General features: G+C 35.3%; 1 protein-coding gene across 11 annotated transcripts in view; it reads right to left on the reverse strand.

Annotated features, from left to right (window-relative positions):
- The window catches only part of FRYL (FRY like transcription coactivator), a 172668-nt gene that overhangs the window by 43551 nt on the left and 105763 nt on the right, over positions 1-23354 (reverse strand). For all 11 annotated transcript variants that reach the window (XM_074904767.1, XM_074904764.1, XM_074904765.1 and 8 more), the window contains 18 exons: positions 22751-22946; positions 21658-21782; positions 18882-18939; positions 17271-17362; positions 15474-15646; positions 14893-15053; positions 14246-14356; positions 13172-13326; positions 12830-12929; positions 11527-11695; positions 10526-10782; positions 9499-9639; positions 7579-7747; positions 6209-6293; positions 4404-4516; positions 1837-1987; positions 1393-1496; positions 696-881 (listed from right to left, as the gene is read on the reverse strand). In XM_074904767.1, coding sequence (XP_074760868.1) covers positions 696-881; positions 1393-1496; positions 1837-1987; positions 4404-4516; positions 6209-6293; positions 7579-7747; positions 9499-9639; positions 10526-10782; positions 11527-11695; positions 12830-12929; positions 13172-13326; positions 14246-14356; positions 14893-15053; positions 15474-15646; positions 17271-17362; positions 18882-18939; positions 21658-21782; positions 22751-22946 — 2546 coding nt within the window. The remainder of the gene's footprint in view (positions 1-695; positions 882-1392; positions 1497-1836; positions 1988-4403; positions 4517-6208; positions 6294-7578; positions 7748-9498; positions 9640-10525; positions 10783-11526; positions 11696-12829; positions 12930-13171; positions 13327-14245; positions 14357-14892; positions 15054-15473; positions 15647-17270; positions 17363-18881; positions 18940-21657; positions 21783-22750; positions 22947-23354) is intronic.

A 23354-nucleotide genomic window follows, 5' to 3' on the forward strand; every position in this document is an offset into this window, starting at 1 on the left:
AGAATTCTTCCACTATACTCACTTTTTAATTCTCATTGCTTTGAGTATCAAATTCACAAAACAGATGAATATTTCTGTTAGTGACAAAACCACTTTTGATGTGATCAAAACTAAACAGATTGTATAGCAATATGCTGCCACCTACTGAAGTAATATGAAATACTAGGTTTCAAAAAATTGAACTATTTCACACTTCTTTAGAAACTACAATAGGCTCACACCATCAAAATATTCCTTTATAAACTGTATAATTACAATATTGCAATGTTAAGGTGAATATTAAAAGGTAGTATCTCAAAAGAGTATTCTGATAGCCTATTGAACAATGCAATTACAGCTGACAAAAGTCAGAAATTTAAAGTTGCTTATAAACACATAAGAGATGTATCTTCTTGGGTTTTGATTTCGAGGGCATCATAAAAACTGCTGTATTACAGATCTGAAACACAGAGCTCCCTCTGTGTTTTCTGCTACTACTTTCTACTTTCATTCAACCGGGCTCCCTACTCCAACGACTGAGCACAAAGAGCCAATGTGAACCATATTCATTCTGACTTAATTAAAATCTGAAGAAATACATTCTAATGCCAAGGCCTCAGAAAAATATTACAAATAACAGATTTTAATAATGTCTAGAAGAAAAGATAATTTTCCATGTCATTTTAACAAGCAACACTTTTCAATCTAAAGCATACCTGTGAAAGTATAATCTAAATGGGTCGTTTGCTTGACAGTTAGCACCCTGGACTCATTGAACTCTTTGTTTCTGAGTAGGACAGAAGCAACAGACTGAACATTACTGCCAGATCCCATCACTATCAGTAGATGCAAAAGCAGTCGTTTACAATGCTCATAGACTTCAGCATGACAGTGGTCAAAACCTAACACAAAAAAGAAAACAGAAAAGCTTTATTACATTCTCACTGAGTAGTATTCAAACATCTGTTACACTTTACCAAATAATAGATACCTAATTCACTAAACAGTGTTTTTTCAGTGTTTCAATATAAAAACAGAAGCATACAGTTTAAACATGAATATATCCTCTTGTTTCTCACACAGCAGTAAGAATTTAATCTGTGATCTGGATGAAAACTACTACACAGAGAAACAGAAAAAAAAAATTGAATTTTACTGTGTCTTCTACAAGGAGAAAGATGTAAAAGTGGCTCCAACAAAGTGCATTTAAACGACTCCAAAACCCCTTTTAATTATATTAATATTAATCAAGCTGAAAGACATTTAATTGATTCTTTAAAATACTGTAAATATTAACAAATTAATGAGATTTCAATACTATGGCAAACATTAACTGACATGTGGAAAAGAACAGCTACATAATTAGCTACAATTCCTAAGTGACTAGACATATTCCTGTAAGAATTTATTTACCTATAAAAATTGCATGAAGCAAAAGATGCAAGTATCCTCCCCATTCCACCTTTACACTGTGGTCAACTATCAAGTCAGTCAAAAGGATCACTGCTATATTGCATCTAAAACCAAAAAAATCATTTTTTAGAAGAACATAACATGAACTTTATGAAGAGCTGCAAAGAACTTAACATGCTACTAATCATATTTCTTTCTTAAATCTACATACATCCACAAAGATCTATTATAAGGGAAAAGATGAATGCTCATAATGAAGATGGAAAAACTTCAGTCTTCCAAATTAAAAGGCTGAGAAATCTTAAACTTCTAGACCTGTGAATAAAACTGCAGAAAACAAAGGTACTATCTACTTTCTTTAAATCTATTGTCTTTAATTTACTATATTTGTGCAATACAAATGAAAATGTCAGGAGTTGCCATCAGCACTGTTAACACAGTTACCTGTGAAGTGACATGCACGGAGGAGAAGTTTCAGGCAAGTAATCCACCAGTGGTGACCAGCAACCTCCAGTAGGTGGAAAAGGTAAAGGCTCTCCTTGATTGTGCTCCATTACCTTCAACCGCCAGTTTGAATACAGAGGCATTGAATCACCTAACACAATAGATAATTAAACCAGAAAAAATATTCTGTATTATATAGTCTTCTAAAGAAATATTTTTAAATTCTGAGAAAAGCTGAGCTGAAAAGCTGAGATCTGAGAGTGGGGAGGAGGGGGAACCAGACATAAACAGCAGTAGTTGTGACACAAAGTTTAATTAAAAAAATTAGTGGTTATTTATTTTAGCATAAGGATGATTCTACAGAAGCCACACACATAACAGAGTAAGATTTAGTCGAACAGTTTCCTAAAAACAATGGATTCACATAGGGAACATGTGCACACACGAGGAAAATAAAAGGCGAAGTGATCTAATATAATTTCCTTGAATTTTAACCTCATGTCAGACTGGGAGTTAAGGCTGGGTCCCAGGATCATACTGAGCTCATTTTGAAGAGCTGCATTTCATTATAGGCTAATTCTCAAGAGCAAGCTATTTCTCAAGAGCACCACTGTACAGGTCTTGCTAGCAAAAATCCACCAGTTCTACGTGTCAGATGACACTGGCCTGATACAGATACGTGGGCTAACTCAGAACTTGCCACCTTTACAACAGCACAGCCCAATTCCACTGCTTGACAAAAGTAACTGCTCAGAAAATCAGTAAATTTGTCAAGAAAACACAGAAAGGCATTTAGCTTTTGATTAAGCAAGCTTCAAAAGTGGAATAAACACATCAGCTATTTGGTATGAGAATATACTGTGTCACACATACAAAATATTTTTCTGGTTTTAAATGAGATGTCTTGGACTTCAGAATGATCAGTTAAGGCTAGAAACAAGTAAGGAGACTGCCTCAACAGTTCAGTGTTTCAGTGATTCTACCAGTTGTCCTTCTGAAAATGTATCTGTAGAAAGTTTCAGAAGTTCACACATGTATCAATCAGCTCATTATCACCTTCCTGACTGGAAGTGACAAACTTCTTACTGATGGAACATGTGAATTATCATCTGTTTCAGGATACTCAGTGTTGCTATCACGAATAGCACACAAAGATGAAAACGACCACGACTATAATACTGGATATCACCCATCCAAGCAGTAATAAACACACTGGCTGCCCAGAAGGTCTACCAACCTGTTACTGATCCAAAGTTTAACAGACATGCATCAGAATGCCCAGCCTTTATGACAAACTCTGTAGAGCACATTATGTTCCACTGTCTTGAAAGAGGCAATATGAACCACATATTCACTCTAACCATTATGGTCTGCACAGAATAAGTCATTAAGGAGTGCATAAGGAGATTCTAATGGATTCTGTTGCTTCAGTACAGCATTGGACACACTGAGCTCCATACTGACAACGTAATGCTCAAAATGCAGAAATTTATATCCTGTTGTTCAGTAGTACAAGAAAGGTAAGGAAAAGGCAGTACTGTATCACGTGCTGTACCATATCCAAACAATTTAACTGATAGTAAAATCAATTGTCAAAAAAACTGAGTGAAACCTAAGAAGACAGTCTATGGAAGCACTATGATGATCTGGATCAGACTGAAATATATCTGATAATCCCATGCAGGGTTAAACTATGAAGTAATTTTAATTACTAACAGGTTGTTAGCTGAAACAAGAGTTTCAGTCAAATGAGTACTCCAACAAAGCACACAGAACCCACTAATGTAACACATTATTTACTGTCTGAACACTGTCCTCATTTTTGACTGATTACATGACCTGTTTAGCTTTCCCTAGCATTGTCATGATGATTTTCTATCTTAGGCACTGCTACAAAAGTAGCCACAGTTAATAAGCCTCCATTAAAGGAAAGTCTCCAAAAGCATATGGAGTTTCAGGAGAAATTTCTACCTCTTTACTTACCTCTGCACCTCAGAAAAAAGAGACCATAGATCACAAAAAAACCACCCCAAACCACATTTTCAAAGCAAGCTTAAAAATTAGAGGTACACAAGATCTTCTTTCACCCACTATATTTTCCTTTGCTATGGCTTCTCAAAAAGTTTTGTACCATTTTTTTAAACAGGCCAAGGACTGCTATCATTTAAAAGCACAAGTACTTCTAAATTTTTTTTAAAACTTATTTTCTATCATCTTTTTCTTCATTCATCGCATCTTCCTCCTGTTTCTTCTGCCTATCTATAGTGTTGATACTGGCAAAGAAAACAGAGTAAACCCACTTCATTTTGGAAAATGTCCACAACTCATTCCAGAGGACAAGGTAAGGCAAGAATGTGTATTATCTTCTTTGGACATTCTATTGTAATCAAATATATGCTAGACTTCAATAACAGTACTAAGACTGAGGAATGTGAAAAACTGTATTTTTGATAGGCTCATGTAAAAACCACTGATAATGTCTATTTTCTCATGTTCCACAACCCTCAGCAAAACTTATGAAAATTTTGTTTTCTATATGTATAAATACTTTTAAATAAAAATATTACTTTTTTCCTCTTCGTATGATCCTCCAGAGCTGCTGCTGTAGCGAGATTCTAGTCTGTGGTGCTGGCGGTTTAAGTTGCTGTTCAACCCGCTGTAGATGTCTAAATGCACATAACTGTAAGAACAAATAAAGCAGCACTAGTAACTGACATTCTGTGACAAAAATTAAACAGGGTCTCTCAGTAAAACTGTATGTCAATAAAACTGTAAAGCAAAAATATTTCATCTTACAAAGACAATATGATACCAAAGCATCTCAGCTGTTAAGACACACCTCCCATGGCAATGCCACATAAGGGGATTCAAGGAGATAATCCACTACAAATTATACTTCTGTTTGATCATTTCATTAACATTTAAGCACATGAAAATACTTGTTACCATTATACGTAAGTAAGGTCTTCTCACTCCTGAGGAAAATAATGAAATCTCTATTTGATCTGGCACAAACATATACACACACACAGAGTCCAAGATCTTTGCTAACCTGATAAACTATAAAGAAATCAGAGAAATGAGAGTGCTAAAAGCACAATTTCCAATCTGTTTCTACATAAGTTTCTAAAATTCTCTCCTCCTGGCAAGTCCAAGATATACATGGTATAGCTTATCAAAAAGCATATACCCTGGGGAGGTGTTAGACAACTCTACAGCACATGCCAAAAATTGCAGACTTTCAAAACTGTCTTCATTACTTTACAAGTTTCTTTTAACACCCAGCCCCTATAGAAGCCAAATACTTGTCTGTGTCTTCTTAGGCTGAATTCTGAATGACACCTCAGATTCCATAGTTCAGTGATTTATTTCCACACAGCACCCACCCCACCCCTCAATTTAACTGAAGTATTGGGCTTGTTTCTAGTAATATATTTACTAATCTAACTGTATTGACATCATTATCCTAGGGAAGAAAATAAGTGTTCAACTGGGAAATTATATTAGAAATATAATCACTAGGCTCTCAAACAAGTCATCACAAAATAGATTGGTTTGTGAATTTACCACACAGTAGATACTCTACAGTAATGGCATGTGTGCATTTTTTCTTGCGCACACTTTTTCTCATGCTAATTATAGAATCCCTACTTTCTTTTCACTTTAAAGTTAGCTATCTCATATTTAACAGAAAATGAGAGCATGCCCACAGTCAGCTACTGCTGAGCTCTGAGTCCACATGCTGACTAAGTCTATGTTTGCTTTCCACCACCCTCACACCAGTACCACTGTCTGGCAAGTTTCTCCAAAAGACTGTTCTTAAGCAACTCAAAAACTGGGGAGGGAGGCATCTATTTTAAAGCTAGCTGGAAAGGATCAGATACCAGGCATGCCAATACCCTAAACTGGGAGCACAAAGTAGCTTTCAACACATGGGTACTGTTGATTTCTGGTGAGCTAGGAAACCAGTTTGCAAATTGGCTACATTGCTAAAGTAGTATCATCTGCCCTTGATGTATCCATATCCTTCTGCAGTATAATTTTTCTTACATAAACATATACAATCCAGTATAATAGGAAGCTAATTCAGGCATCAATAACAACACAGCTATAGCAAGACAAAGCCTGATCTGGATTGGTCCCTTAGTTTACTCAGCTTCCTCTACAGCTTTTTGAGTTCAAATTACAATTGAGGCTGCTACTGTTAATCCCAAATAGTATTCCAGTTCTGTTGTTTAAAACTTATAAAATTTACAGTCATATATTTCCTGCAATGTAGAAATACCTGGAGCCATTGAGATGCAAGTATTTATGGTACCTACCAGGAATGCCTGTAATTCAACTAATAACTGCTCTTTGAGGAGATACTTACTTCTCTTCAATATTGTCTTTTATATGTTTACTGTCAGGGTTGCCATCTGTGGGAGCTACCATTGTATTGCTACTAGAAGTGGTACCTGTGAATTGTGGATAAATAAAAGGATTGGTCAACAAAAAAGAAAAGCAGCCTTAAGCACTACACGATGACCCTTATTTATTGTCCATGCCAAAAGCCCTAACCAGGTTTAAACATCAGCAACTTGCACAAATACAAACTGAGCCACAGAAATTACTTTCACATGCAAAAGAAAACTGTTGTTTAGACTAGAATATTCTGAGCTGCTACCATAATTTCACTAACAGGAAAAAAATCAATCCTTTCCAGGAATTTCTGAGTCTTTAAGGTAAATTAAGTAGAAAGGCCCGTTTTTGAAGCAGGATTTAGAGACCCATTTTTTTTTCTTTCCTGGATGCTATACATCATAGTAATCCGTAAAATGTAGTTGGACTTCGGTATACAGTTAATTCAAACCACAAAGAGATTAGGGATTAAAATCTAACAGCCTGGAGCAAAGCTTGTATCTACTTCTTTTTAAGAGAAACATCCAAGCATCACACTGAATAGATAAACACAATCAGAAATAGTTTCTCACCTTCCCCACATATTTTGCTACTCTCAACTACACTTAAGTGCAAGATGACCATAGGGTTTTTTCATACTTTTTAAACACTTCCATGAACAAGTGGTCAATGCATCCATCTTGTGATCTACATAATCCCTCTGTGATAGGCCCAGGCTGCTTCATAACACTGACAGCTCTGCAGCACAAAAGTTAAAGTCCTTGCTTAGATACTCTCCCATCCATGTCTTCTGTGGCTCACTTCAAAAGATGCTTCATGAGGACCAGACAGATTTTCCCCAGGTTTTTCAGCACTTTATTTTCAGTGGGGGGTTTTTTGATGATTGATCTATTGTTATTTGTTAATAATTTCTAAATAAATTCTCCTAAGTAAGTGTACTTGAATAAATTCTACAGATGCAGCTTGTGTCTGTAACAGAACTTAAAATATAACAACTTACATAGATTTAAAACTATGTACATTTTCCCAGCTGTTTAACTGAATTGACATAAGAGTGATACAGTGAGGGTAAACAGTGCAAGATCTGAACATATACAAAGTCTAACACATATTAATACAAACCTGCTCCTTGTGAACCTATCAGATGTTCTTTAATAAGGACTCTGGGTACATAAAAAACCTGCAGATCTTGTAAAGCAAACTTTGTACATGAATTTATTTTTAGAAACAGTACATCGTAATCCTATTGAAAATTTACAGATGAACTCCAATATTACAACTGATTGCTAATAGCATGTTTATCATTGGCAATAATAAAAGTTTAAGTTCATAAAATCTCACCTGAAGTGACAGAGGGTATTTTGTAACTGGAAGTAATGCGGTAATATGGTGGATTATCCATATGTGTGACTCCTGAACTGACAGGATCTGTAAGCTGAAGTTCACTCACCAGCTCTTCTAGCAGTTGCATTGTTTTATCTCTACCCAAGTAAACAATAACTTTCTTTACCTGCCATCCAAAACACAAAGTATATTTATATAAGATAGTATGTACATAAATAAAATTCTTATTGCAGTGACTTGATTTAAAAAAAAGGAAAAGAGATCTGAATATTGCACTTGTTAGAATCAATATCTACCTGCACTACAAGTGAGCATACCTGAAACTTACTGCAGTTCTGAAAGCAAACAAAATTGCTTTCACAGCTGGCAATAGCAGCAAGCACCAGAAACATATCACAGGAGTAAGAAAATAAGTCTTCTGAGCTCAGTGACAGTTATTCAAGCAGGAAAAGATTTTCTTACAAAGGTTTTAGCAACATCTGAGGTCAATACTGGAGCAAATGTATACTGATACCATTTATTTTTGATTCTTCACAGTTGTGTTCTACACTACTTCTTTTCCAGCAGGCATCATATTTTTCCTCATGCTATTCTGCAGTGTTCTCACATGCTTTGATAAAAAGTAAAATTGGTTTTGAGGTGGCTTGGGGTGGAGGTTTTTTTTATCTTGGTCATGTGAAAATAATCACAGTGTCCCTACGTGGCATGACAGGTGCTTTATTTTACTATATTATCTGTCTGCTTTTTAGGACTATCCTAAATTATAGCATGAGGAAAAAAAAAAAAATTCCCAAAATGCTCAAGGCTTTTATATACTCTGGTAAGAATAAACACCTTACTACAGCAATATTTTATTAAGCATATAGCAATTAAGGATTCTCCACTACATCTTACTTCAGCAAACTAATCTTTGTCACTGCTAAGCAGCAGCAGATGGCTCCTACTGAAGTGATTACTCTAGATATCAGTAAATTCATATTTTTTCTGACATCTTATTGAGTCATTACTGCTCAATGATTTATTTCCATCCTTCTGATAGAACTCAAAGATGAATGGTAAGCAAGTGATCCAGGGCATCTGACTTGTGGAATTCCTTTGTCACCTTTTTCAAACCATATACATAAAGATTTTGGGCTGAAACATTAGGCTAGATTTCCTGATGTGCAATGACAACTACTGCCAATCAGTGAAGAACTTAAGCTCTCCTTAGTAAGAACTTAATAATATTATAGGTCCTTATTGTTTACTTCATAGCAAACAGGTTAGCAAAACCTGCAATGATTTTCTAATAAAAATATTACTTGTAGAACTATCTTAATTCTTCCTAATAACAGAGACCAACTGCTGCAGTAGATTTGTGTTTTATGATGTAAAGAGGTTGTTCAGTGTATACTCCTAATAAAATTAATCTAAATTTAGCAATCAAGCTCTTAAGTTTCCTTTTTATGACAAAGGAACAAAAAAATGCTAAGACAGATGTAGACATTTTAATAAGTCACTTCCATTTTTTATGATTTACACTAAATAACATCTATGCTCCACACAGCATAACCTGAATTTTGACACCTCGTAACTGGTAAGGTGGCTAGTGGATTGTTTCAGACTTATCAGCCTGACTAAATTGCAATAATCAGGAAGGCTATCCTTTCTGGTCTATCTCCTTTCTCAACCCCATTCCATGAATGCCAGGTTTAACTGAAACCGATACTGAAATTTCAGTGCAGATGACCAAAGTAACTCAAACAAAAGAACTGAATTTGATCAGTTCATAGTATTTAGTGGTCATAAAATAGGGGGTTAGAGATTTTGATACTAGAAATCCTACCTCACATTTTTGTTGGGTTGTCTTTGCTGCTAAACACACAACTAATTTTTAAACTATCAATAGCACTAAGGAGAGACATATCATATACTCACATAAGGCAAAAGGCTGGGTTCACTGTTCACTCCACAGATACTGATCAAGAAGTGCAAAATTATTTTCAGATTCTTTGGCCAGCTGTCTGCCAAAGTAGTCCAGACATTTTCTATCTCTGACCAAGCCACTTCATCACCATACTAGAAAACAAAATAAATACATCTCCTGAAAAACTCCAGTAAAACCCACTATATTTGAAAGTGATCTATATGAACCAAGTAGGACAGGCTCTAGAAAAAGGAGACAGAAATTGTGTAAGAAGCTGTTGCCTTTTTAACATTCCAGAATTCTGGAATTATTCCACATTCTGGAAGTATTTTCCTTTATAGCTATGAATCTATAAAAATATATCTAAAACTTATTTGTACATATTATATATTTTATTTATATATTCATAACTCTATACATTATATAAGTATACAAATATTGATTTACATGTGAATGTAGTTCTATTTTACTATATTTATTTACATATAAATTTTAAAAACTATCTAAATTTAGCAGAGACATTCTCGCAGTTGCTGACAATCCTAATAAAATTCCACAAACCACAGACTTCCAAGACTTTTTAATTTGTAGCTTAAAACGTGATCTCTCATCAGCAGGATTCAAAGATATTAAGAACTGGCAGGAGCACTGTATGTGACCAATACTTTTCCTCTGCTGGAAGTGTCTGTCACAGGAAGGAGAAGGCTCTATCAGCCTCTCGCAACGAGACTGGATCCAAAACTCCACTTTGAGATCATAGGTATACAGGTGACTTGGTATTATCTATCCAGCTAGACATGTATATTGCAAAACAACAGTTATAACAGTTATTATATATAATAATTACTATAACAATTATATTATGTATTTCTCATAATACCTAATAACTATATGGTGTACTTTGGTGTAGTAACTGACTCAACAAATATGAACAAGAAGCCTTGAAAGTTTGGTAGCACAATATCTCTGAACAGTACTTTCTTACGCAACACAACATTTCACTGGAACAAAACAGAGCATTTAATTAGTTAGTTTTACCTTTGCAGTCATATACATCAGATTGTTCAGAACCATAGCTGTAGCCTGTGGTGATCCCCAGCCTTCTCCTCGTAGCCATCGTCTACTGTTCACCATTATTTCTCTGTCTTTCAAAGAATCTTCATCTTCATCTTGCCGACGAATGGTTGGCAAAGGTTTCAAGTCTACCAACTCAATATTGTTCATCCATGGCAGCAGGTAATGCAGCATCACCTGTCTCCCAGCTGGGTGAGCCGTTTGGATTCTCTGACTTACTTCTGTCATTCAAAAATTAGGTACTTACATGAATTGCAAAACAACAATGAGAATTGTTTTGGTAATAAAAACAACAACTCTAAGTCCAGTAGACCATACTGATATAAAGTAGTGCTGATACAGACATAATTTTTGTCCGACCAGTGACATTTCATGACGATAAAGTGCGCAGTCTTCAGTAGAGCTAACTGAAAACACTGTTGACAACCAGTATGTTGAAGAAACCAGATTTGTGTATGCATACACACATATTCCTCTAATTGGAAGAGGGAACTGAAAACCTTGAGCATGAAAAAATGTACCAACTTTGTCAAAAAAGCACTTAAAATTATTTCTTCCTCATACTAGTCCTAGTACATTTTTTAAACTAATGTGAGAGGTTACTATTTTGGAATTGTTTAAAAATTCTATGGAATCATATTTTTAAGCAACCTACAGTAAATAAGAAAATGCTAGAAAGGTCAACAGAAGAATAGTTTTTACAAACAGTTGCAAATTATTTCTCCAATGTGATTTTTCATGGCTATTAGAAAGTCAGGAAAGTATCCTTGATTCATGTTGCTTCCTCTTGAATATATTTCAAATACAAGTCAACAAAAACTGCCACTTGGTAAATTCCATTTTCTACATTATGATGTTATTTAGTGAATTACATATAAATAAATTATTGACAAATAAGAGTTACACATTTTGTACAATGCTTTTGACCAAATTAAGGGTTTTTTTCTTTTGTTTTAATACCATACCTGAGAAGATAGCAAGCGTAAGTTCAGGATAAGTCCTTGCTAATTCTTCTGACAGTTGATAATATGACACAGAATACAGATGCGGTAAAGGAGAAGGCTGACCCAAAACTCCATCCGTCCGATGAACTTCCAGTTTGTGAGCATAACGGAACATCTTTGGTTCCAAGATCTACAACAGTAATGTTCAGAATTTGAACTGAAGTATAGAGCTACAATGGAAATCACCTTTTAAATTCATGTATCTACTATTACGTATTGTTTCCTATCTATGCAGTTCTCCATACATATACATCGACACTGGTAATTTCATAGAAGACTAGACTCGCTACCCTTAATGAGTTTCCAGCAATAAATTTCAGAAATCTGCTTTCACAAAATACTGTATTAAAAAGAAATTTCTTTATAGCAAAATGTCAATTACTATTGAACAATGGTATTTTCAAATATCATGCTCATCTGTGAGACATAGACAGGAGCAACAAAATCTTTGCTGTGGCAGAGATGCAGCAGGAAACTAAAGCAGTTTGATACTTTAGAAGTCAATTTTGGCTGACCTTAAGCAGTGGTGTTCATCTGAGAAGAAAGATGGGGATGAAAGGGAAGGTGGTGTGAGCACTGACATATAAACAACGTTGTGACTTTGGTGGGGACTTTACTGTTGATTTTAGCCAACAACAAAAATGTTTGAAAACCCTCCAAGACTTGTGGTCTGAGCCACAAAAGCACAGATTCATTTATTTATTCTAAAACACTAATGCTGCTTGTAAGATCAAGTTTACCCCTACGTGATCTTGGAAATGAATATACAAAAGTAAACTAAACAGCTAACAAGACCTTCACTATTATCTCTCCACAGAGGTAGATAACAAAATGTTTGGCATTAATGCAAGAATCAGAAAACCGACTGCTACCCCAGCAATAAAGGGACAGGAAGCAATATACTTCTCTCTGAGGTGCTTTTGGACAAATGGAGCTATATAACCCTCTGTTTCAAGGCTAAACCAGATGAATCTTGATGTAAGTTCTGTCTCTTGAAGAAACAGAATATTGTGAAAATACAAGTCTCGAGTGCTTAGTTCATGAAAACAGACACGTTTCCACTGAAGTCTATTTGTGCCAGGAAAGGATCTGGCCTAACTATATACTAAAATAAAGGAAAAAAAGGGTATGTTGTATTTCATTACTGAAGGGACAACCCAATAGTAACAGATTTTTTTTTTTTTTTCAAATGCACAAGACAATTCTTAATTTAAAAGAAAAAAAAAAAAAAAAAAAAAAAAAGAATCAAAATCGGCTTACATACCTGTAATAGTTGCATAGCAACTTCATAAATAGCCCTAGTAGAATCAGCTGCTTTAAATAGTATCAGATTCAGAAGGGTCACTGTATCACACTGGTAATCCCTAGAGAAAAAATTGTAATTGTGAAGTAAGTGAAATTACATTTGGCTTTTAAAAATTTGAATTTATTAAGGTTTATTTTACAGGGGATATGGCATGGGTAACATAAAATTTTTAAAAGTTTCTCTAGTAACACATACACACAGACAGGGGTGATCTTTTCTCTTCAGGGGAGGAAAAACCCCAGTTCTACACTAAAGCACATTTTGAAAATTAGTTTGAAGTTCTGAAAAATGCTGTAGTACCTGTTTTGGAACACACTGGCTATGGCTTTAAAACAGCCAGCTGCTACCCGCTTGGAACCTGTGTAACACCGGTCTACAGCCCAGTACATGAGGTTACTCTGGTCAGGGTTGAGTTCCAAGAGCAGCATGACTGCCTCACAGCCTAGTTGGTGAACCTGTATTCCAGAAAAGAACCAATTTATATATAGAAATAAATTTCAAAAAGACCAACTTACAAAAATGACATAAAATAGGGAAATAGATATTAAATTTTAAAATCCCAAACAACTGCAATACACAAAATTTGTTCCATCTAAAACCAATGAGACCACAGCTTAAAATAACAGGTAATTCTATCAAACTGTTTAATGTTCAATTTTCACACACAGTCATAAATTACTGAAGCAAATAATTAGATAGCTCTACTGACTTTTTTCTCCCCCTCAGTTCCAAGGCTACCTTAAGCTATTTACTATTTTTACTTGTCTGACTACAACCAGAACACTGACCTGAAAGCATCGGATACAGAAAAGCACTTAAACATAGGCAGGAATTCCAATGGGATACAAGGGACAGATCTACGTGTTGACTCGCACATTCTCTTGAATCAAAGTAGCTCACTGGAACCGTATTTTTATGTAGTCATAGTATTAGTGCAATGGAGGCCTTATTTCTTAAACGTAAAGCTTGCCTGACAGTTTAGATGTAAAGCTTAGTCTTTGTAACTCCACATGACCCCCAATGGATTCAACACTCTTACAAGAGTTCATGTTCAAAATCTCGTCTCCTTTAAATTTCTAAAAGATCTGTTTGCTACTACAACTTAACCTACATGATTAACTCGATACACAGTGTTTCACTCCTTGACCTTTCCTTTTCCATTCTGTTTTGACTATTCTTACACTGTGATTAGGGACTGTCTTCCTCAACAAGGTGAATACGCATACTAAGGACAGTGCAAAAATACACACAGCTAAAACAGATTTGAGCTTAAGCCACTCTAAAGCATTTAGGCCAATCTGACAGCAGAACTCATTAAAGCTTACGTGGAAGGCACTGACAGTTGCAAACCAATGTTGATATTGCCTGTATTACCTTTTTATCTTGTGAATCCAAAATATTATCCAGCCATTTGTATAAATAGCCATCAGATGAGAGCCCGACATTATCTGCAACAGGGCCACAACACAGCACAGCAGACATTGCCTTTAGGAAGTAATCGAAAAACACTACATTTTAATAACTCAGATACAGGAAGTACTTTTACCACGTCCACTAAAATATCAAAAAACTAACTTCTATTCAGTCAAGGGAGGAAAACCAAGACTAACAAAAAACTTTTAACGTCTTACTTAAAAAATTAACAAATCCATTTTTCTCAACTCCCAAATACAAGGAACTGCCAATACTTAAATGCTGATATATGTAAGAGTTAATATGTCAGTTTGATTGTTAATGTACTTTTACATGAAAGCCTTTCTCCTTAAGGATGTGAAGACTAAAGTCATGGGAAGTGAACATTGAGTAGTAATTTTAAGAAATTCCTATAGCAAGTGCAATAGTTTACAGTATTGAAAAAGCCAAACTGTCATAAATACACATGTAGGCCAAAGTAAAAATGAACTAAGTCATGAATGGCAACAAGGATGTGAAAAGCACAACCAAAAAGCCCAAATGTTAAATTTGTATTAGAAAAGTCAACATTACAATCTATTTCCAAAATTCAAGCAGTGATAAAATACCTTTAATGCACAGTATTGGTGTCTGTTTATTCTCATGTTTCTGTCACTATATCTGTCCAGGGGAGTAAACATGATACTAAAAGGACCTGCCCAATGACTGAACAACATAAATAGACTGTGGCGTAGACTCTGCTGTGGAAAGACACTTCTTCTCTGGTGTACTGTAAGAAAAGCATGCAGTTAGATACACTCCTCTTGTCATTCCTTAAAATAAAGTACGTAAAACAGAAACAGACCCAAACAATGAATTTAAAGGAAAAAACAATGTAAAGACAGATTATTTCAGCATCGTAATAGCTAGATGTAGATTTACTATTGTGCAAGATTAATCTACAGAATTTAAATGCATAGTCAACCAACAAGACTTTTGCTAAATAAGAAAAATACTTGCATGCTTCCAAACGATACCAAAAATCCCTCTTAAAAACTCATGTTGCTTCAATTATTTTTATGAAAGTATTCTGAAGCTTCAGAGAAAAAGTGGATTTTTCTTTATGTTTTGGTTGGTTGGCTTTGTTTTTTTTTAAATGTACTGCATATTAAATACAGTCATCAGAAGTTATTAAAGGTTTTTTACATACCTGGAACATTCTGAATGATATTTGCCACTAAGGCACTAAAATGGCATCGAATATCTTTCAATGTATCAGAATCCTTTTCATTTTCTGCTTCTAGGAGTTGTCTTGTTAGATCGACATACTCAAGTAAAGTGTTGTTGAGGGAATGTGTTTCATTATCAAGGCCACCACTTGCACTTAAAAATAAAATTTAAAAAATCAAATAGTATGATGAATACATACAACAATTTCTGAAAACAACTTTTTTTTTCTTCTTTAAAAAGAACCTTCAACCTCATCGCTGCAAATATTTAATCCAAAGTTATTTCTTTACCCAGCTTCTATTTCAGTGTTAAATAAGAAGCTCCAGTGAAAGCAAACTAATAATCAAGACTCACTACCAGAAGTCACCCACCATTTCACAGGATTAGTTCTTACACTGGAGACAAGTGTTAAAAAATAATAATAAACAAGCCACTCTCCACCCCAAACATTCAATTTGTAAACCAGAAAAAATAATTACTACTACTTAACTACAGACATCAATATTACATACTGATTTTGGGGAGTTAGTCAAGATGTTCAGTACTCTCTGACATTCTATGAACTATTAGCAGAGAAAAGCAATTTATTCATTTTGTATCTTCATTTCCCATCTTCCTTGCTTCAGCATCTTACTAGATGTCTGTACTAAACTAAACATGGAGATTAAAGACTGCATGATTCAAACCTGCCCTCCTTTGAAAAACAATTGTTAGAAGGGTGTTTCCTTTCCTCTCAGCTTCCTCCACCATCTTTCCACATTTGTATGGAAGACAACTAAAAAGCATGCCTTGCACACCAAAGGCAAGATAAGGAGGTTTATGGTAGGCATTAACTGCTTGCTAGCTTCCACCACAGAGTCAGTCTGGCCTCAGAGAGAAAAGCTGACAAAGTTCCAGGGTGCAGACTGTGGTTTGGAGATATTTTACATAAGCTAATTAAACACCAGTGAGTACCCTAAAAGATAAGAAGGAAGAGTATGATTTTAATGGCCACACTCTGAAAAATCAGCATGCTGAAAGGAAGAAAGGCATTTTAGTAATGCTTCTGAGGCAACATTCTCAAATATAATGTAGTAGAATGCTTAAAGATTGAGAATTTCACACTGATTGTATTGCTAAGGTTTACAAATACATGTTTAAGTATCATTGTCTAACAGAATAGGAGGAGCTAGCCTAACCTTATCCTAGCCTATTTACTCGAACACAATTCCATCTGCATAGAAAAAAAATTCTAAGAGACCTGTAAAACATATGCCAGAATTTTAAGTCTTCTTTCAAAGTGTCTCTACCAAGTAGGGCAAACTAAGAAAAAAATGCAACCCAGTTAACCTTCTGCCCTCAGAAAGCAAAAGGTCCAATATTAATCAGCAGTAGACTTCTCTGCACAGGACACACTAACAAGCATCAGGAGTCCAGGTGAGGAAGAATTCTAGACTGATTATAGAATAGTTTTAACTTGTGTTTTCTGATTTGCATAACTGGTGCATGTTTGAGCGCACACAAACAAGAAGGAACGAGACATACTGCCTGTTCAAAGCAATGTCCTGGGGAATAGCAGCATTTTAAATAAAAGACAGATCACAGTGATAAAGAGCATGGGCAAGGGAGGGATTAGAAAGTCAGCAAAATTCCCAGTTTTATAAAACCATGTCTATTTATTTAATGGCATACTAAAACTCACTTAAGAATTCTGCACGCCTGTTATACTGGGTCATAAGAATACTAGTGACTTAAATCAGAAGCATGAACAACATCATCTTGTCAGTGCTGCCCCTACCTGTGACTAATGACACCAGCATCTGCCAACAGTTCAAATATTCGTACTAATTGTACTCGTAAAATATCTCGACGCCTGCGCCGTTTCATGTTCTGTTCAACAAAGAAAACACAAAATGTAATGATGCAGAGGAAAAAGTATGTAAAAGCATTAATATAATTGTACTACAAGTGGTATCAAATTATCAGGGGTGCCAACCTTTTAAAAGAAGTTACCAAAATTACTAGCAATTTTAATAAACCAAACAATGAATAAAGTTTTTCCCTGTTGCAACTCCAAGATATACTAGGTGTGCTGTTATATTATCAAAATAATGTTTTTTATCAGTCTCCTGTTACAAAGCACAACATATAAACCAATGAAGTGTAAGTGCCAGTCTTTTTACATATTTTGAGGAGGTGATTCTGCCCCTCTATTCCACTCTTGTGAGACCCCACCTGGATTACTGCATCCACCTCAGGAGCCCCCAGCATAAAAAAGATGTGGAACTGCTTGAGAGGGTCCAGAGAAGGCCACAAAGATGATCAGGGTGCTGAAGCACTTCCCTTATGAGGACAGGCTGAGAGAGCTGGGCTTAAGGAAGACCTTATAGCGGCGTTCCAGTACTTAAAGGGGGCTATAGGAAAGATGGAGAGGGACTCCTGATCAGGGAGTGTAGTGATAGCATGAGAGGTAATGATTTTAAACTGAAAGAAGATAGATTTAAACTAGATAGAAGGAACATTTTTTTACAATGATGGTGGTAAACCACTGGAACAGGATGCCTAGAGATGTGGTAGATGCCCCTGGAAACATTCAAGGCCAGTTTAGATGGGAATTTGAGCAACATGGTCTAGTGGAAGGTGTCCCTGCTCACTCCAGGGGCGCTGGACTAGATGACCTTTTAAAGGTCCTTTCCAACCCAAACTATTCTGTGATTCTATGATTTGCATATGCAAGACTACAAAACACTGTAGCCCAGTAACATTTTGAAGCAGAAGTGATGTTCCTTCCCATCATCTGTATTGAATTACAAATTTATTACTAATAAGAATAAGATAGTTACCACAAAATATACTGAGTAATCATCTCCTAGTCTGTGTTTGAAGAGATCATTATTTCTATGAATACCTACTGAGGCTTCTAAACTTTGCTGTAAAACATGCTCTCCATCAGAAAATTTTTAGTCAGAGCAGTCAGTCAGGTGAGCTTACAGCCTTTTTCATTAAAAAAAAAAACAAAACAAAACAAAACACACAAAACAACAAAACTAACAAAGTTGGTAGACAGCAGAACTCAATTCAGTGTCTTAGGTACAGTTGTGGGCATGCTACTGATGATATAAACAAAGTAACAACTGTGTAAAACTATGCTTAGGTGAAAAGAATTAAAAGAATTTGGAAAAGGTTACTTTTCCATCACTGAACAGGAATAATATAAAGCTCAAAACAAACACAAAGCTCTTTAATGTAAACATCCCACTATCATTTTAAAAAAGTAACATCTTGCCTTTTATCCGGTATACTGACAGTTTTTAAGTGCAGAAATTAAAGAACATAACATTTGTTTACTATCATTTGTGAGAGGACAGTTAAAACTGTGTAGTGAATATAGTGAAAAATATCTAATTACCTCTGGCCTTCTTTCAAGTGCTTCCTTAATTATAGGATGTAATTCTTCTATTAGTTCCCTGAATTAAAATAAAATAATTAAAAGGATAAAAACAATCATCAAATTAACATCTCAATTGAAAGCTGTTGCACAGCAACTAGTGTTATGTTAAAACACTCCCAGTTTTTCCTTCTTTACTTGTAGCTTTCTGAATTAAATCAGCATTTAGAGATGTTTCATAGAAGGTATCTTCCTAATTTAAAGACAGACTACCAAATGGATGTCTCAGTAATTACCACTAAATTTGCATTCGCCACGTATTATGGCATATTTCTATCACAGACTATTTTAGTTTATTTTCATATTCAATGTGTAACAAAGCCTTAAGGTGCAGATACTATTAGGAAAAAAAAAAACGTTGGCAGCTTATTATACAGTGCTCTTTCAGCTGTTGTGATGCATTTATTGTTAATAAAGATTGTTTCTTTAAGGCAAGTAAGTCTGACAGAAGTTAAGACTAGTGTCTGTGAAAACTGAAAAGCAACATGCTTTGATGCTGTGGTTACATTCCCTATTTGTCCTGAAGCTCCACAGTCTTTATTACTGCTCTGTTCCTTCTGACAAACTAAGACTCTCTTATGAGTCTAAAAAGGGGACAGGGAAAGGGGAAGATCAGTAGTATGGATCTACGCAGACAAAATATTCATTTTTACTTTAATTTTGTTAATATATTAACTACCACCTCCACTTTAGATCTGTTGGAGTGTAACACATTTGTCTACTTCCTGTGCTACTGTAATCGAGACATATCAAAAGCATAAACTATTTCAAGTCTTCATGGTAAATGACTGACTCTGCTACCTCATTCAAAGGTTCTCCTTCAGAGAATGGGTCCAGGTGTTCAGAAAGCTGCACAAACTTTTGCAGTGTGCTCAATTACAAGCGACTTAAGCATGGTTAGGGATTGTTTTACACTTTCTTTCAAACACAGAAAACACAGAAAATAATTTGGAAGAAGCTTTTTTTTGTACTAAAACATAACAATGGGTCAGCTTCCAATGGAGAGGAAGAGACACCTAAACAAGAGAAAAAGAATATTCTAGCAAGTTTAAGTGGACTTTAATCCATAATGAAAAAGATCCTGAGTAGAACATGCCAAGTGGGGAGGAACAGTGCTTAAAAAAAACAAAACAATAAAATCACTGCAGAGCTGAAACAGTCAAGGCTGGGCTACAGTTAGCATCTGGTGTAAGTACACACATCAGACAGAAAAAAAGCTGGTCATCAGAAACAAAATATAATATCCATAATAAAGGAATCAGAAACCTGATGAGAATCAGATTTTATTTTATTTTTTTAAAGTTTGCTGAATTAATTGCTCTGAATTTAAAAAACAAGGATTTCTGGTGCAATCCTTTCTGAAAGCATTCTCTAGACTTTTAGAGGTATGACTTAAACTAATCAGTACATCTTCAGGGTCATGGGACAAAGTCTTGTTTTACTCCTGGTAGGAGAGTAAAATCAAATACGATATAAAATTAGAAGACTGTCGAAGGAATAAACTGGAACGTTCTAACTGAGAATTTGGCATTATGATTTCAAATACATCCTTGGCTCCTCATCTGCCATAATATGGGGCACAAATAATTGGAGAGAAGCAGCATCTCACTCAAAACCAAGACTGTTAGTGATCCCTGGTTTCAACTCCAGAAGCAGAGTTGGTTGCTATTGCATGGTATAATTTCATAACTTCCCACTGTAAGAGGTTGGCTGCTGTTAGAGAACATCTGATACTAAGCGCTGGCCTTCCCAGGAAGTTTTCTTCCTCTCAGATACTCTTGCTCTTTATCCATCCTCCATAAAGACAATTATCAGTTGAGGACAGTGGCACAGAGCTGCATTTTAAAACTCATGGCTTCCTGGCATAGAGCTGTCTTTTCACCTCAGTGGATTTGTAACACACATTGACAGTACAGTACATTAGGATTTGAAGAAAAGTAGATTTCACTTGAGGTAGGAATGCCACAATGGCTAGATAGTCTGTTTTGAATTCAACATTTATATAAAGATTTGTTACAATAGGGTAACCAAAAGTTTGGGATTATGAACTGAATACAAATATGTTACACATGATGTTTGAAATTAAATTTACAGAACAAGTGACTTGGCACTGATTTAATTCTGCAGTTACCAGCACTCAAACCACCCACATGGACTTGTCATCAGTATAACATATGAGAAAGGTGTATTAGTTATGAAGTTACAGGAACTTTACTCAGAGGGAAAAAAAAAAGAGAAGGGGGGGAGAGGGATGCACCACAAATCTCAGAAGCTTCAACACTAGTCAGAAAACAGTTATAACTAGTATTTTATTCCACTTGATCCAAAAATCTTTTATTAGAATAAGTTATCACAAAACTCCTACGCATAGAGAGCTCAGAAACATGTTTGTTGGCAATAGCAATAAGGAGAGCTTAGTAACTCTTACAAACATGATCATAATTAACATTTCAAATGTTAATAGTCCACACACTACAAGGGCAGCCTTTAATATCAATACAAGTCAGATGTTTATTGTTTCAACTAACTTCTTTTTCTTTATGCAGACATGACCACTATGTAAAATTATTACAACCTCTAACAATCTTTATCACACCACTAAATGCTAAAAATGGTAATCAGTTTTTACAACTTCTTTAATTCTTAAAAGAAAAATAAAGCAAACCTTTTTTCCTGAGCTCTGATTCCCCAGCTTTCTAATCAATTAGCATAAAAACAGATAAAACACAACAGTTACCTAAAAGCTCCTGGGTTGGTCCTGCCAAGTCCCAGCACAAGGGATTCTGTAATTTCCATGCTCTCAGAGCGCATCATTGGAACTATGTGCTTAAAGAGGGACGAAGGGGTTGGAATGCCAATGATCTAAGAAGAAAACCAGAACAAAACAGAATTAGTTACCAATCAGGTGTTGTGACATTAAAACATCTGCTGTAATTTTCCAGTCTTCTCACATTGATCAGTGACTTAAAATGATAAAAATTAAATTTTTGATCTTTGGCATGAAAAAAGACTTTCTGAAATACTAAAGTAGCATTAACTACTTCTCCATTCCTTGTATAATTGAATTTTCATTGTCAGATGACAATTAATGCCTCAATATGATAAACATGTTTGGTGTATCTGCCCTCCTTAGAGAGAGGAAGCAGACTTCTGGTGTTCAACTTCTTAGACTCCATTGCAGCTCTCAAAGAGAACAAGGACTTCAGTCTATAGTTTCTCAGATTTAGGGAAAGGATCTTGGTAACAAACAAGTGGAATAAGCTGTTTCTGCCAAAAATATGCTGCATAGTCCATGAGTTATCTTCACCTCTACTGTACCTTCTACAGCAAGCCAAAAAGGAAAAGAACAAAACGAAGCAAAACAGTAGCAAAAAAAACCCAACCAACTTTGCAGGTGAGATGAGGCAAGGCAGATAGAAAACTGTCCATGGTTGGGAAAAACACTGCATCATGCCTGAAAGGTCACTGCTTCAGTTACTGAAGTGAGAGGTTATTTGCTCAGAATTGGAGAAGCCTACCGACAGCAAAAAACCCAACAAACCCTTAATGGTAAACAAAACATTTTCTTATTACCACTAGATAAGACTTTGAGATCAGGTTAATGTTTTCATAATGTGATTAGATTTTGCCATAAAAAACAAGTACAAAAGTCTCTAAAGCATGGACTGGGAGAAGCGAACTGAAACACTATATAGTAAAGAAATGAAAGACAAATGTTTTCAGACAAATAACATGAGTTTCGAAGAATCATGCCAGTTATTATAAGCCTCACGTGTTTCTACTTCCAATAACACATAGACTCATTTACAGTAAGTATTAGAAGAACCTACTTTTGAATCAATGCTATAACCACTGTCAGGAGTAGACGCCAGCGTCTCAGGAGGGGAACATCTCACAGAGCCTGTGGAGGTGGAGGAGTTTGAAGAAGATGCTGCACTGCAGCAAAGAATCAGGTAGTTTCTCCAGAGCCCAATATAGGAGTCACTACTTGTAGTAGTATTCACTTTTTTTGCATTGATAGGGCTGCTGTAAAAAAAAAAAAAAAAAAAAAACACCAAACAACCCTCAGTACAGTAAATAAAGCTTACCAGGTCTCACTTGTTTTTATTATTGAATTTAGCTTTCACTTATGTATATGCCATTGCTTCCAAAATTGTTAACATGGTAAACTCTGAGTAAATTGTTCAGAATAGACCTGTACATCAATAATGTATGCTTTTATACTCAAATCTGTTGAATTACAATATGGCCAAAGGTAATTTTTACAGTAGATAGCTTTTTTTCCAGATAGAACTGCTTTAATTTTTTGTTATATAAAGCTGAATTCAACCTAGAGAAAATACTAACAGTCCATACATCACCTCACTGAACCATAATGATAGGATGATAAATAATGTCTCCTCACTGAAACAAAATGACATGATTATAAATCTG

The sequence above is a fragment of the Athene noctua genome, chromosome 4 (genome assembly GCF_965140245.1).
Source record: "Athene noctua chromosome 4, bAthNoc1.hap1.1, whole genome shotgun sequence".
Classification (NCBI taxonomy): Eukaryota; Metazoa; Chordata; class Aves; order Strigiformes; family Strigidae; genus Athene; species Athene noctua.